The following is a 17087-nucleotide window of genomic DNA, read 5'->3' on the forward strand; positions in this document are numbered from 1 at the left end:
ATGCGTGTGTGTGTGTGTGTGTCCCCCACATTGTTGCTGCTTGTTATTTTGTAAGTGGCTGGCTCCGGTCGGTGGTCACTTTGCGTGGTGCTGCCGACGGCGAGCGGTGGGGAGCGGTGGCGCAGCGGTTAGCGCTACGCTGCGCTACGAACCCGGCGACCAGAGTTCGATTCCCGCTCATAGGGCAACACCACGTGACGATTATCTGAACCGGTCCTGGGCCTCCCCCTTATGGTTGACTCAGCCTCAAATGAGTACCTGTGAAACATCGTCACTGGTGAGACAAAGGCGGCCGGGCGTGGTCCTGACCAAAAACGCCCACGGTGTACCGTGCCGGCTTTCATAGGTGCTCGCTAATAGCGCTTGCCCCAAAAGTCTGTAAAGGCTGTACGGGAGATAGTTGTCTTTGGTTACTCCCCCTGTCATCTCAGTCAAGCCGTGGGCAACTGCTGGGTCGGGTTCTGCCACAGCTGGTGTCGAGCGCCCTCTGTTGGAGATCCACGGGTCACCGCATCGACAGGAGATCTCAAAACCTCGACTACTCCTTCTACGTGACTTTACCGAAAGAACCAAGAATATGAATCCCTGCAGTCACGAAAGCTTTAAATCAAAATTTACTCTTTGGTTCTTTCGGTAAAGTCACGTAGGTATAAAATAAAATAATTCACGACGTTTCGGGCGCAACACAGCAGCAGGCCATGCTTTCCCACCTGATGATGGACGCTTGTTGCGCCCGAAACGTCGTGATTTATTTTATTTTATACCTACGTGACTTTACCGAAAGAACCAAAGAGTATGGATTCCTGCAGTGACGAAAGCTTCAAACCTCGACTATATTATCCCCTTTCGCCTCCACGAAGAGATTTTTTTTTATATTTTACCAGGTAAGGCCCCCACTGAGCTATAGAGCTCTCTTTGTGAAGCGATATGGTCACAAATGACAGCTCAACGCGGCTTACCATGTGGAAATCTATTGCAACCAAATACTCAGTGGTTCTTAACCTTCACTGCAGCCTTGGGACCCCTTTGGTTCTCAATCTTAGAATTAAAAAAAACAATGTATAATGTTAATACATACTTAGGGTTTGATGAAACAAAGCAGTTGTACTTACTTGCCCGTGCTTCATGTGTTTCGATTATTTACCTTGTGAACAAATCTGGCCGTGTCTCGCGCTCCCCGAAGGGGCATCTCGCACCCCCAGTGGATGCGTGCGACCCCAGGTTAAGGAAAGCCACTGCTCTGGATGCATGCCTTTAAATGTCGAGGGGAGAACCGGAGGACACGGAGAAAAATCCACTCAACCACGGGAAGATCGACAGCAAATCTCCAAATACACAGCAGCAGGCGTCAGGGTCGGGATCGAACCGCCGCCCTCCTTGCATGCCAGGCGAGGTAGTTGACATCTCCTAGCCACCGTGGGGCACCGCGGTGGCGAGACAACGTTAACCACAGCGCCACACGAGTCTCGCCCCGGCAATCAGAAACAGAGAAACCCAGATAACCCCGACACAGTCAGTATGAAACTGTGAGTAATCACGTGCCACCTCCTCCAGTGTTACCAGCCACACGGGAAATATTGAGTGAGAAACTAAGCCCCATCCTAAACCCTAAATGTCAATGGATCAATTAATATAACTTGATAAGATGCGTCAATGGAGGATAAGGTAAGTTGGTGATGCATCATTCAGTGTATGGTGATTGTGAGTATACGTGCTACGAAGAAGGACCATTGGATAATTGATGTGCAGCGTCGTGGGATGCAATTGCATGAATGACGCTATATAGAATTAAATTATTACCCGAAACGTCGCATTTATTTGTACTTTTAAGGCCACAGTGTTATTGACGAACGTTGTAGTTTTTTATCGTTGTTAATTGTGCCTGTGCATCATTGCTTAGGCTGCAGCAGCAACAGCAGCATCACCAGGTCGCTTGTTTGATGGCGAACTGCGTAGTTTGTCGCCAACCGCTGCGCCACCGCTCCACACGACACCGCGTGTACGTGAAGCAAGCTCAGAGCAATTGCAAACGACGCACGATTTGTCCTCGGTACATGTACAAATTGCTCTAATTCATTCGGTCTTGGCTTAATTAGGCAACCGTCTAGTTACTGTCACGAAGTTATTTTTATCTCGTCTTTCAAATGGATTTTTTTTTATCAAATGGAAAATGTATTCCATTAAACCGAAATACGCGCACGGTTGGCCAAGCGGTGCGTTCTGGGCCCAGTTTGATTTCTCGCCACGGCTCACATCAGTGGTAAGTGATATCTGAACCGGTCTTGGGAGACATTCCCCCACTGCCAACGTCACCAACCTGCTCCGACCACCGTGGTGAAGTGTGGTCAAACAAACCCCACCATTCGCTTTCGCAGAGACCCATAGACTCACACAGAGACCCATAGACTCACACAGAGACCCCATAGACTCACACAGAGACCCCATAGACTCACACAGAGACCCATAGACTCACACAGAGACCCCATAGACTCACACAGAGACCCCATAGACTCACACAGAGACTCATAGACTCACACAGAGACCCACAGACTCACACAGAGACCCATAGACTTACACAGAGACTCATAGACTTACACAGAGACTCATAAACTCACACAGAGGCCCATAGATCTGCCATCACAGTCTCCTCTCATCATGTGCATGACCCGGAAATCTTCTCTTCACCGTTGGTCACCGTACTCGTGGTGGCCACTCCAAGGCATGTCTCGGTGGACCGGCACACACATGTCCCAGCCAGCAAATAAATAATAAAGCAAGCAGGTATCAAACTTAGAAAATTTATTGGAACGTGAAACGTCACACAGTGCTAACCTTGTTTTTGTTTTTTTATTTCTTTTTGCATTTTAATGGGCTATAAGAAATGTCGGAACACCACCAACATCGTTTTATAACGTGACAACTTTGAGGCAGCTCCCCCCATAGTAGTAATTCATGTAAATAAAGTCCATTACAAAATAACAAGAGTATTTGAGTCACCCCCCTCCCCTTTCCGGTGCGGAAGGTGAAACCGATTTGGGCAAGCGCCTTAAATCACCCGGTAGTATAAACACGTAACACCGCAGTCGGTCGGCATGTCGCGTGTGGTGGGGTAAAGTGTGGGTACTCCCACCTCTTTGAAGACGTCTGGCCAGCGTGGAAGAGTAGGCCAAATATCCTCCGGAGAGACTCTCTGGAATAGAATTCCCTCCAGCAGGGAGAAGCCCTTCCGAGCAAGCGATTGCCACGGCTGTACTTTACTGGCTCTCATCTCTATAAGTGGGGCTGAACCAGTGGTACAAAATCACACATTCCTACGGCAGATTCCACTTTTTTTATATATATAGGACGACCACTTGACTTAACAGAAAGTTTATTCCCAAACCCGGACCGGGATTTGAACTCGTAACATTTTAATTAGCGAGTCGAGCACTTTAACCACCATCCGGCCAAATATATGTGAACCTCACAAATTCCAGGGACTATCTTTGACTTCCAACAAACCAATCCTTTTTTTTTCACAAAACCGAAATCATGTAATTATTATTACCTTTAACTCTCGATTGTCCTTGTGTGGATCATCCGGATTGTGGACTAGCCGTGCTAACGAATAAAAAAACTAAATCTTTTTAAAGTGTCTCAAATGTTTTACGCACGCTGTTTTAATTACCAACTGCTCCTCAGTCGTCAAGGGTCAGTGAAACAGGGGCCACGTGACCGAGAAAATGTCAGCAAGTTTAACCGATTACTTTCGGGAGCAATTGAAAAATACAACACATTCCACGTCTTCTCTTCCATTCTATATCGGTCAATAACGAATATTCGTCGAGCCGAATTCACGTTTGTTTAACATTTTACGTGATTTTGCTTTATCTGGACCCCTTACCATCATTCTGGATAATCCAGAGTGGACTTTATCGCAGTACTTAACACAGTTTGTTTCTGTAGTTCCAAACGTCCATGGACTTGTAATCAAGAAAATGTGTCAAACAAATTAAACTATATTCGGGCGGTGTTGACGATGTCCAGTTTAACACAACGTTACATAACTGACCATCACATATCCACCCTGACCATTTAACCGTCCCACAGCCAGTGCAGTATTTTGTGCGTGGTGTCACTGTCACATTCACCACTCAGATCTTCTCACACACAGTCACGTGTTCTTCTTAACCTTGCATCCATTGCGTTTACATTGTGTTTCCTTCTACAGCAGAGTAAAGCAAATATCCGTGTTTAAAGCAGTTTGCAGCCGTATATTTCTCCAGCAACCTTTGTAATTTCGTAACACACGTTCGCATATCCGACCTTCTCGCAACATCCGCTCTATCAACCCCTCGTCGCCAGCGAGTCGGATACGCGACGTCGACCCGGGTGCGATGTTGAACAAATTCACGAACCATGGGGGACGGGAGACGCCAAGAGCTGGCCCCCTGCCTGGGGAGTGAAACATCCACGGAGTGCGTCGTTACCACAGCGCGGACACTGCGAAACTCCACATTCCAGTGCGCAATACATACATTAAAAGGAATTAAGAGGTTGCATAGCACGCTTCGGATAATTACTCCCTATGATTACTTTCACTTTGTAATTATTGGAAGATTAACTTGAAAGCTCTTACAAAGGAGAGGAAGGGTTGTGTGTCGGCAGCTCATAGCGATCGCAGCATCGCCCTCTCGTGCATCTCGTGTGATTGGCTGGCATTTTATGCCACGGTGAAACACGCATGCATCGGTCCTGGCTCAAGGTCTTCCCCGCCAACGGCGAGGGTAGGGGCATGTAGGGGGGGGGGGGGGGGCAGAAAAGCTGTTGTGTAGGGGGCTCACCATCACAGTGATATGCCGCTAAAATAAAGAGTGAATTTTGGTGGCACAAATGGATATTTGGCGGTGACGTGGAGCCCACCCAGTTCGCCCCGAGCCCCTTGGCCCGGTTTGTGCAGTCCTCTCCTCCCAAAGGACGTCATCTATTCAGTGGATGTCATATATTCATCAGTGTAGTGGTGGATCATACGACGGCTTCGGCAGAAATGTTCGGCGCAGCAGATGCTAGGCATTCAAAGTGCTGGCGGCTGGCGAAACCTCGGCGAACACTGTAATGGACATGACCAGGATGTGGTGAATACATGAAATGAGAATGCTTCAACACATTTAGTAAAGTCAGTATAAACGTTTGTAATCGCGCACTCACATTATATAATAAGTGAAGTCCATCGTCAATGCGTCGGGTGTAGGGCAAGTAAAAATAATGAATAGCAACAAAAAGAACACGTTAAATATATTATAACTATTTGTATGTCATTGCCGACGACTGTCTGGTAAGACTGATTTAAACATGTGCTGTCTCACACACGCATTTTTTTTACCCACGAGCGCCCCCTTACAGCAAATTTCATTTTTCGATTTAAAGCTTTCGTGACTGCAAGGATTCATCTTCTTTGGTTCTTTCGGTAAAGTCACGTAGGATGAGAATAAAATAATAAAATAAAATGAGACAATAAAATTCTCACGACGTTTCGGCCACAACATAAGTAGCCTTCTTCAGGTGAAGGAACAAAAACTGTCGGGACGACGGAGCTTCAATGAACGCTGCTAAGATTCGTAGCGTCTTTTAAGCTGGTTGAGAGAAGTGAGGCATCTTGACAAAGGGGTTTACATATCAAACAGGAGAATTTAGCATTGAAATAGCTGAGGGATTAATAGCTCAGCTTATTGAAGAATATATTGAGTACATTTATTATATTGATGTAATTTACACTTAGATTTTTCACATCGGTTTACTGTATGATAGTTGAGTTGTTGCAGCCCCCTTTGGCGTCCATGCACTAGGTGCCTCTGTGGATGTGTAGGCTTTGACTTTAACATAGCTATTTCTGTGACCAGTCACAAGCTAATCCCTCAGCTATTTCAATGATAAATTATCCTGCTTGATATGTAAACCCCTTTGTCAAGGTGCCTCACTTCTCTCAACCAGCTTAAAAGACGCTACGAATCTTAGCAGCGTTCAATGTAGCTCTGTCGTCCCGACAGTTTTTTGTTCCTTCACCTGAAGAAGGCTACTTGTGTTGTGGCCGAAACGTCGTGAGAATTTTATTGTCTTATTTTATTTTATTCTCATCCTACGTGACTTTACCGAAAGAACCAAAGAAGACACATTTCATTTCGCATTCACATGCTCACACCGACTCATACAAAAGACAAATATCTCCCATATAGCCTCTTAGACTGTTGGGGCAAGTGCTCTTAGAGAGCGATTATATTAAGGCCTGCACGGGGCAACAGGACGTGGTGTGGCCAACACCACGCCTGGCCGACTTTGTTATGTTTACACGCTCTTTTTAGGCTCCGCATGGGAGGCCCAGGACCAGTTTGGATATGACGAGCCACTGATGTTAGCCGTGGCCGGAAATCGAAGTCAGGTCGGTTAGCTCATGGCACACAACGTGATCAACTGCACCACTCTTTTACACACGTAAAAAGTAAACAAAATAGAGGCGCACAATTCGGATACGAACACACTCACAAAAACAACTTTACTCATGCACGCACTCAACAAGAACAGCCGCCATTCGCCACTAAGTGGCGGTGACGTCACAAAAGCGATTGTGCCAGGCTAGGTGCATTTTGAGGCGACGCAAAGTGTCGAGGGCTCGCTGACAGATCACGGGACAGACTCAGGTACCGTGGGTTGACTGAGATGACTGGTAGAGGCACCGCCAGTGCTCCCCACTGTGCCATCGTGCCGCGTTTTATCGACCCGCCACTCTGCTCATTGTGAGCATTGCCCCGCAGCCCTGCATTGTTCTTAGAGGGCAACAGCCTCCAACTTCTGAATATCATCCTTTATGAATCTCCTCCACAGAATCCGACCTTGATACCGCTGGTACCAGTCATCGGCAAGTCCACTCAGCTCCACATCTCCCTGTATCACATCAGCCTATCTCCCCTCAAGCCCGTGCCGTGACCCGTTTAGCCCATTCTATCCGGCCAAACAAAAGCTGCTTGGACATGCGATGGCTGGGTCATGTGGGCTACATGACCCAGCCAACGCATTAACTGCCCAACGAGCTTACCGATCGGACTATAGCCTGATCTTTCAAGAATCTGAGCTCACGTAATCCAGTCTAGTTGAACCCAGGATGAATCATAGGCAGGCCAGCCTGTTTCAAACCGGCACAGACGTTCCTTAAAAGGGGGACTCCCACTTTTAGCAAGCACTGAGGGCATAACTGGCCGAGAAGACCTACAAACTTCATATGGAGTGACAGTCAAGGTAGCTTCCAGTGTTACTCAACTGATGGAAAGATGTCACTCCACTGATTTGAAAGACCTCTGCTGCCAAACCGGAACTGGTTATAAGCTCACTACCCAGGTATGGGAACTTCTCCACTCTCTCCACAACTGTCCCATCACTCACGAGGTGTTGCGGTCGGTGGAGTGTTTGATGACACAAATAACCCGGCTGGGCGTGCGCTGTTTTTGTTGGGTTGGCGCCACCTATACGTGGCACGTTCCCGGTAAAGCAGCAGTCTGCAACTCCTCAGGGTGAGCAGCGATTATCAGATCATCAGCATTATTAACATGATTGATCCAAAAGGTATCAGTCTGCCTCCCATTTCATCTGTACCAAATGGAAATTTCACTGGAACAGCCATGGAAAGAGTCTATAACTACATGGTCAATTTTTTTTTTTAAATAACGTAGGAGCCATGAGACACATCCCTGTTGCACTCAAAAATACAAACACGGTATATGCCTCCAACTCCTGGCCACGCAGCTTTACCTCGGCCTGCCCATCACAATGATTGTGAGCAGAGGATCAGGTCCCCAAAAGCACGAATAATAACCCACAGCCCAGGCCTTACTGATGGTATCATAAGCCTTGACCGGGTCAATAAAGCAAAGACGTATGTCCTGTTGATATTCCCTACACCTGTGCTGTAGCGGACGGACAGAGAATATGGTGTCTGTGCAGAACTGACCCATTTTTAAACTACATTGACATTCATACAGATAACCAAGCTGCCACAAAGACACACGGACACTCGTACATATAGACGCAGACACTCATTGACATCGAGACAAACCCACACCGTGCTAAGACACTGCCAATTCTGTGGCCTCGTTAATTAGCCTAAGTTTTTAAAAAAAGGTGCAATTTTTTTCACCTGTAACTTTGTTGCGTTTTTCGAACGTTGCACGATGTGTCATCTTGAAAACGTTGCGACGGCATTGCTATTTATTATTTGTTTTTAATTCCGCAACAAAGTTACACGCGCACTGAGCCATTCGACTCAACCCACGGCCCCGTGTCTCTTTGTGATAGACTGGCAGCAGGCCCGAACCGCGCCCTCCACTCTTTCCTGGGCGGCCCTTGCTCGGCCTATGAATAAAACACCCAACAACAAAAACCCTTCTCGGTATATTTCATGATGCAAAAAAAACAAGGAAAGTTATTAATAAAATAAAAAAAACACATCTAAAGAGAATTGTGTTATTTAGCTTGATACAGACAAGGATCTTTGCAGATTCTTAGCAAACGTCACCTCGCCATTGCAATACCTTGTCAAACCCCGTATCAGTGCCCTTATTACAGACCAATTCAGACCTTATTGGTCACCCCGTGCCCCCTTATAAATCTCAACGTTCATCCCACAAAGTCCCATCACAAGAGGGAGAAACACAAACAAATAAGACACACATACAAACAAATAGTTTTGCTCAATTCCCCCTTGTACAAGAATACGGGCAAACCGTGGGTGTGTGTGGGGTTGACAGGTGTAAACATGATAGACACTTCACGCGATGTTGTAGGATGTTGTAGGATGCTGTAAGATGTTGTAGGATGCTGTAGGAGCGGGATTCCGTGATGACCACCGGGACCTTACCCAGCCAACTCAAAGAGTGCGCGTTGCCAGTGCAAGAACAACGTGGAACAGGCGTTCAGCAGATTCCAGTGGCTCTTAAACCTTGACCGCAATACTTGCAAACCCCGTTGGTTCTCGATCGTCAATCATTGTTTGTTTAAATAACGTAAATAAATACATGGGGTTTGATGAAACAAAGTACGTTGTAACTTAACGTGCCCGTGCTTAATTCGTTTTTCGATGATTTAGCTTATATAAAAACAAATCTGGCCCATGTCTTGTTACATGTCTTATTACAGCCCAGAAAGGGCATCTGGCAGCCCATGCAGGGCGTGCGTGCGCCCCAGCTTAAGAAGAAGAAGAACCACTGGTTTTGAGCAAACTTCCTCCGAGTTGCATGCAACTTTAATTCCCAGTGTTTCATCATCAGCCTCATCATCATCATCACCATCAGCCATGGTGAGTCCACTGCTGGATAAAGCCCTCCCCCCTACATGCCTGCGCCATCTCTCACGATCCTGCGATGTCTTTCTTACTCAGTTGTTTTCCCCTGCGGTCAACAGAGCGTCGCCGTTAAACAACAACAACAACAACGACGACAACGACGAAGCTGTCGCTGGCAACGTCCTCTGCGAGAGAAGCGCACCGTTCCACTTCGGCGCTAGATTCTACTTCGTCGCAAAAAAAAGAAGTGAGGCGGGTGCTAACATCACCACTGAACGTGGACTTTAAAAAAATATATAAATAACAATTCGTAACAATGGCACAACTGTAATTACATTTATAGCGGTAGTGATCGTCCATTCTCCAGTCCATCGCCGCCGCCGCCGCCGCCGCGGATGACTGACAAGTGACTGACAAGTGACTGACAAGTGACTGACAAGTGACTGACAAGTGACTGACAAGTGACTGACAAGTGACTGACAAGTGGCATCTGCCGAAGCATCAGCGGCAACTGCAAGGTCAGCCGCATCGGCGTTAAGTGTCACGGACAGCTGATGCACCAGCTGCACACACGCTGATCTTATCATCATCGCCACCATCATCATCATCGGTCTCCGTCTCATCCAACCTCACAATCACATCGTCCGACCGCTGTCAGCTGCAGCAGCAGCGGCGGCGACGGCGACGACTCCAGGTCACGTCGGCAGGCCGGGCTCCGCTCCGTGTGTTTCCCCGTGCCGCAAGCCCAACAGCGGCTCACACAGCAGGGGTCGTGTTGTGCTCTCGTCAACCAACCGACCCACCTGCCGGTGTCACCGGGCGATTACAAAAACCCGGCGTGGTGGATCTCGGCCCCCCCCCCCTCTTTTATTTCCCCCCCCCCCGGACCGGAGTTCCGGTGATGGGGGGCGGTAAAAAATAAAACCCGGATTTTTTTTTTTTGGGGGGTAGGGGGGTGGTGTGTGGCCAGCCATCACGCCCCCGTTCACATAACGCTGCAGCGGTTGCGTCGCAGGGCCCCGTGGAGCCGGATTGAGGGGTGCGCGAACTTGCAGCCGCCGCAGCCCACGCCTCGCAGCAGCTCACGGAAGAGCAGCAGCACGCGCCAGTTGTGCTTGGCCGAGCACTCGACGTAGCCGCACTTCCACGACTTCTTGACGAGCTGCGCCACGGTGCGCCGCGGCATGACGCGCCGTCGCTGCAGGTCGCGTTTGTTGCCCACGATGAGGATGGGGACTTCGGTAGCCCTGAGATGGCCGTGGGGGTGTTGGTGGGTGTGTGTGGCGGTGGGGGGGGAGGGGGGGGAGAGGGGGAGAAGGTGGCGATAAGACACGGGGTTACGGTTGATGAGACGGATGAGTGCAGCGGAATAGCAGATGGACGGGCAGATACACGGAAGGTTCGGCGAACGGATGGATGTGTCGATGGACGGACGCCGTGGGTCCTTTCAAAGGTAAAAGACGGACGTGCGAATGGATGGGTGGATGGACAAACAGACAAGTGGCCGGACAGACAGAGAGACGGACACACACTGAAGGTTGACGGACACATAAACGGGAGGAACGGACAAACCGACAGACGACGGACGGACGGATGGATAGACGGGCCTATGGATAGACGGACAGTCAGACGGGCAAGCAGATGGATGGGCATGACGACAGACGGACAGTCAGACAGGTAGAAGGATACATAAACGGATGGAAGGATGGCCAAACGGACAGAGGGATGGATGGACAGGTGGGCGAATGGACAGGTGAATGAACGACGCCGCTGCACCTGAGAAGAAGCCGATTTCAACACGGGCAACAACCACCTGGATTCAAACCCAGGATCTGAGTGGTGCCATCTCAGCGCACTGAACCTCTGAGGCCATCCAGTTGACACGCAGGAGGAGACGGACAGAGATCGTGAGATGAAGGGATAATGCGCAAACCGGGGAGCACACCAAGCGGGGAGAGACAGAGCAAAAAGAAAAAAGAAAAGAGAGGGAAGGGGTAAGAAGGAGGAGAGCAGAGCGTGAAATCTTTTGTGAAATCTTTCATTTAAACAGGGGGGGGGGGGGGGGCATATAAACCAAAGCATTGAAAAAAAACCGAAATGAGACGAAATTATATGGCGGGGGAGTGGACCACGAACGCATTCACAACGCAGGCAATTTTGGGCGAGCAGTGGGAGTGTTTAAAGAGACACGGCGACGCGGAGAGACGATTGAGAGAGACAGCGATGAAAGAGGGCTGGTAACAAGGTCTGGGGTCAAAGGTCGAGATGTGGAGAGCACCGGAGGTGGGAGGCAGCGCTGCTTGAGCCAAAATAAAAGGCACCGGCCTCAGGTGTCACCAGAGACAACAACAAGGACACCACCACAGGGGCCATGCAACCATGGCCGAGGGGTCCCCTGGGGCGCCAGGGCCCCCGTTTCACCAGAGGCCCTCCAGAGCCCCCCCCCCCGCCTCCCAAAAGCCTCATAATGCCAAGTGGCTCGCACCGAACAGTGTTATTGGATTTCTGACAGCTTGTAAAAATATATATACCGTGTCCTGGCATCGCTTAAAACACAGATTCACCTGGTGCAAAAGGCAATACGCTGACAAACCCCCCCCCCAAAAAAAATTGCCCACCCCCCACCCTACTCCTGCCATTGTACAGCATCTTGAGACGCAGTGGCATTAAGATGCCATCTGAATCCAAATTGCATTGCAATTGCATTGCACATTATCGCTCGTGGCATGTGCTGTTGCGTTGTACCGTATAGCCTGACAAGCGATTGGAGAATCAACCAACCAGCTCATCTACAACACAAGCGGACAACTACTGTGAGCTCTGTGTGAGTCTACGAGTTTCTGTGCGAGTCTTCTGAGTCTCTACGTGAGTCTATTAGTCTCTTTGTGAGTGTATGAGTCTCTATGTGGGCTCACGTAGAGACTCATAGCGGCCTCGCGTACTTGTGAACCACTTTGAATGAAAATCAACGGAGACTTGAAGCAATTCATCACCCACATCAACTCAAGCCATTTTATGGCCAGAATAATCTGGACGTAGACTCGTGAGTTTCTATTCATCCGACCAAACGCAAGCGAGATTGCATGTACGAGCCAAGACCCAAAATTCCAAGGGAAAAGGTGCAGCCCTGAAATTGCTCGCTCACACCAACAAAGGGGCTGTACGCGTACACACATTTACATTACACGAAAAATACATTATCAGGCGGTGGCCTTCAGGGCAGAAAGAAAGCAAATAGATTTGGTGGCTCGTTAGTAATGACCACCACGCACAAACAGGGACCCGCGATGCGGCCTGGCTAACGGGTAAAACACAAAAGTCCAGCCCTGCAATCACTTTCTCACACCACGAGAGCCCCAGTTAGGCTGTTGGCTGTAATGGGAAAAATGAATGCTGACAACACGCGGCCCAAATCAAATAATTATGCGGGTGGTTTTTGTTGACTTGTTTAGCGTTCCACTTTTCCATGCATCCTGTGACCTTCCTTGCACCGCGGCGAGACGAGGGACCGGAAAATAAATAATGGGGGCCAAGCAACGCACCGGCGCACACGCCGCCTCGAAATCAGCGTTCCCTTCACAACCCGGACAGAGGAGACCACATTAAATAAATATGTAACCTAAATTCCAGACAATTTTGTCGTCATAATAATGCAAGATGATGAACTATTCTTTGCCACGCTCTCTGAATTCCCGAGCAAAGTCCCATCTCGCTGGCTTGTAGCCAAGCATTTTATAGCTGGCCCGATGTCTCACAGGTCAAAGGTTGCTGAGCAGGTGCCGCTGAGATCCTGGGTTTGAATCTGGGTTTCAGCTGGCGTCCGTGACTAAGCAGCAGGGATTTCGAAAGTGACGTTTTCACGGTCTCAAACTGGTCGTAAAAACACCCGTGCAAAGGAAATTTGTCACATTAAATTTAGTTTTCACTCTCACTAAAGTCCAGCTCTAAGAATTACAAAAATAAGTATCTTGTTTGACTGCCCGACGGTAAATATATTATATATCTCTTTCATAGTGTGTAGGACACTGCATCGGCCGCTAATGTTTAGATATAAAAAAAGACACTTAGGCAAAGACCCCGAGGCTGGCCCAGGATACGCTGGCGAGTCTATGTCGCTCGGCTGGCCTGGGAATGCCTGGGAATTCCCCAAGAAGAGCTAGAGTCAGTCGCCAGGGAAAGGGAGGTCTCGACCATCACTGCTCAATATGCTGCCGCCGCGACCCTCACCAGGACAAGCAGACTGAGACACGAACGAACGAACTTGAATGATATTTCGCGATATGTCCTCACCCTAGTTGTTCACGTCGAGCTCGCTTCTCTGCAAGATTTCCTAATAAATTATTTGGCCCATGACAAAATAGCTGATAGCACAATTGGATCAAAGTGGCAGAAACGGTTCCAAAAATGTCACATTGTCCGAATTATATAGACCCACTTTTCCCAGAATCCTATATTGACACCGGGCACAAGTTTTGGTTGTGCATCTTACTTTCCAGAGCATCTTATAATCCGGAGATATATGGTATCATGATTTTACGTTCAGCCGCACTTGGAAGAATTTGCTCTGTGCCGAGCCACTAATGGTAATGCTGACCGGCCATCGCGGGGAGATTATGATGGTGACTACGGCCCTCAGCAACGCGAGATGTGCAGTGCTGTTGGGAGGAAAACCAACGCGGACTAGTGGGGGGCAAAGTTGCGGAACTGTGAAAATCGAGCGGCCAGTTCATTCAAAAGAAAATCGCAGCAGCATAAGAAGAAAAAAACCAGAACTCCGTGAACCGCACAGATTACGCAACGGCCCAGGACCCCAGCAGCCCGTCGCTTTTTTTCCTGGAACTGCAATCGTCCTCTTCAATCACTGGTATACAATGTGCCGATTCTTCGCCCGTAGGACAACGGTAAGTCTTCGTGAGAACGGGGCCCGATGAGCGTTTAACGACGGATCGCTTCCTAAGCAGGCAACGTAAAAAAAGGCAGGATAAATAATTATCATCAAAAATCCATTTGGGCCGATCCTTTATCCTTGCCAGGAGTGAGCTGAGAGCTAGTTACGGCGGCCAATTTAATTAGTTCGTATTCCAGGAGGGCCGTTAATCTCTCTCACTAATTAAACCGGCCGCGGTGGCATCCGCTAAAAAACTCCAAAATAAAATAAGGAGCTGGTGGTCAACTGGAACGGAGCCCATTAAATCGCAATATCCCGGCAGTTGTACCACTGATAAAGTATATAGCCTGGTTAATAATCATTGAGAGGTCGGGCACTTGACTCACAATCGAAAGGTCATAAGTTAACTTCCCAGTCGGTGTGGACACAGAGCCCCCCCCCCCCCCCACCATCATCGTCATCGTGTACACAAGTGCAGCTCTTGTGTTAATCCACTGCTCGATGGGGCCTCCATACATCACCGTGAGGAGAGGTTATTGGACTATACTTTACCATGCTGCCCACGACGTAACCCCACAGTTGCCGAGAGAAACCTGCCTAACAAAGGGTGGTCACCCATCCAAGCGATACTATCCAAGCTCAAACCCGCTTAGATTGCGAGATCTGACGCAATGGAGTGCATTCCGCTTGATTCGGCTGTGTCAGGGCCTCCACGAGAGCGAGCGCTCCAGAGGGAGCGAGAGAGACTCCCTCCAGAGAGGTAACTTTGGCCTAATCTTCCACGATGTTGCCCAGAAATCTTGTAAAGAGCTGGAAGCACCCGCACGAGATATAATATATTCATTTTTTTTATATATATAACGGCCCCGACTGAAATATTCCGTGACGCTCATGCCACTCCCGGCCATCCGAGCGATTCGCTCCGAGTGCAGACAAAAGCGAAGGCTGGATATGTCTAATTACATCGTCCCCCCCCCCCACCACTCACCCACCCCTATGTTTTTTTTGATGCAGCTTGCAGAGGTCATGGAAGCTGCGTGCCGGCTTGCCTGTGCTTAATTGAAAAACGGCAGCGAGCGTTAACCCCTACCAATCCACACACCCCGTGGTCGGCACGAGGCGAGATTGATATTGAATGATACGGGATTATTGTGGTGCCACGGTGGCGAGGAGATGTTAACTACCTCGCCTGGTGTACAGGAGGTCGTGGGTTCGATCCCGACCCTGACGCCTGTTGTATATTTGGAGTTTGCGTGTCTCTCTCTCTCTCCGTGGTTGCGTGGATTTTTCTCCGGGTCCTCCGGTTTTTCCCTTCACATTTACAAACAACTTGCTTTTAGAGTATCTGGCTGCTATGCATTTCCACGTGATGATAAGCCACTTCGTTGGGCCATCATTTGTGATAGCCAGGTCGCTTATGAAATAAAGCTACACAGCTTAGTGGGCCTTAGGTGATATTCTAAAAAAATTGTTTCGTATTATTACACAGACCCAAGTTTCGTAATTCCCTGCCCACCCCTCAATCTACCACCTCCTCCATCGCTGCCACTGTTCTTTGCAATTCCTGGTTAAGACAGCCTAGATTTGTTGTTGTTGTTGTTGCGTATTTCCAGCCGCATTGGAATTCACATCCAGCGCCCAGCATTTGCTACGGTGGAATGGTTTTAAGCACGCTTGACTTGCCGTGCAGACGCTCGCCAGTTCGGTTCGATCTCGCGGTGCGGCAGTTGAAACAACGGTGCGAATTTCGTTACTACCCCCCACCCCCCAAAACCCCACCGCCGCCTCTTTCTAAGCCAGCAGTAGAAATGGGTTACACCACAGTTAGCCGATAGCCAGGTTGCGTGTGGTGGGGTAAAGCGTGGGTGCTCACACCTCTTCCGAGACGTCCCACCAGCGTGGAAGAGTAGGCCAAAAACACCCCTCCCCTAGTGGGGCTCTCTCGAGTTCCTTCTAGTGGACGCCATTCAGCCAGCAGGAGCGTGAGCAAATTATTGCAGGGCTTGCGCCCTTACCCTCATCCAGACAACGCATGCCCCGCAGCAGCCTACATCACCCGTTGTGCATGTTGGTAGTCCAATCGAAGCGCAAACCTGCTCATCTGCCCGAGATCTGACGGGATCGGTCATTTGGTCGGGGTTTAGGCTCTCAGCAGAGGGCAGTGAAGCAAAGTCCATTGTTGAAACCGTACTTCCACGATCCCACGTTTGCGTCCCCCACATTAATGACCCGCACAGTGTGGGGAGGCCCTCATCTGGCAATGGATTGACGAAAGCGGCATACAAATTACAGGGTGCTTCAAAAAATCGTTAACACTTACATGGGACTGTCGTTCTTAATGGAAACAGAACGAATAATACACTGTAACATATTCTTTGGTTATTTCAGTAAAATCACGTAGATAAAAAAAAGAATAATAATTATTGTCAAACACAGCAGTGTGGTGTGTGGAGCAGGGGTGCAGTGATTACCTGGCGCCCCTTGCTGCATTGGCATTGCTGCTGCATTGGCAATGTTGGTGCTGCTGCAATGGCACTGCTGGTGCTGCTGATACACTTGGGCTACGCCCATCTCCAAACCTTTATAGACAGTTTGCCTTTAGAGGCTAACCCCTTTTTCCTGATGACGACCGCTTGTGTTGCGATCGAAACGTCGTGGTATTTTTATTCACTTTATTTTCATTTTTTTTTCTATCTACGTGACTTTACCCAAAGAACCCAAGAATATGAATTCCTGCAGTCACGAAAGTCGGAAGTCAAAATTTTACACTGTAACACGATAACAAATGTAATGTTAATAGCTTCAAAAAGTTAAAGAGTCTCCCACTTGTTCACCATCGTTGTCAACACGTGGCCTGGAATCTTCTCCAGAGCCCCTGGGGCCATGTTTCTT

The 17087-nt window shown here is 48.8% G+C and overlaps 1 protein-coding gene across 2 annotated transcripts in view; it reads right to left on the reverse strand.

Annotated features, from left to right (window-relative positions):
* Positions 1-2784: 2784 nt before the first annotated feature.
* RASL10B (RAS like family 10 member B) overlaps positions 2785-17087 on the reverse strand; it is a 31688-nt gene continuing 17385 nt past the window's right edge. For both annotated transcript variants that reach the window (XM_032967749.2, XM_076072614.1), the window contains one exon: positions 2785-10554. In XM_032967749.2, coding sequence (XP_032823640.1) covers positions 10293-10554 — 262 coding nt within the window. In that variant the 3' untranslated portion in view covers positions 2785-10292. The remainder of the gene's footprint in view (positions 10555-17087) is intronic.

The sequence above is a fragment of the Petromyzon marinus genome, chromosome 38 (genome assembly GCF_048934315.1).
Source record: "Petromyzon marinus isolate PM22_M1 ecotype Great Lakes invasive population chromosome 38, UKy_Petmar_22M1.pri1.0, whole genome shotgun sequence".
Lineage (NCBI taxonomy): Eukaryota > Metazoa > Chordata > Hyperoartia > Petromyzontiformes > Petromyzontidae > Petromyzon > Petromyzon marinus.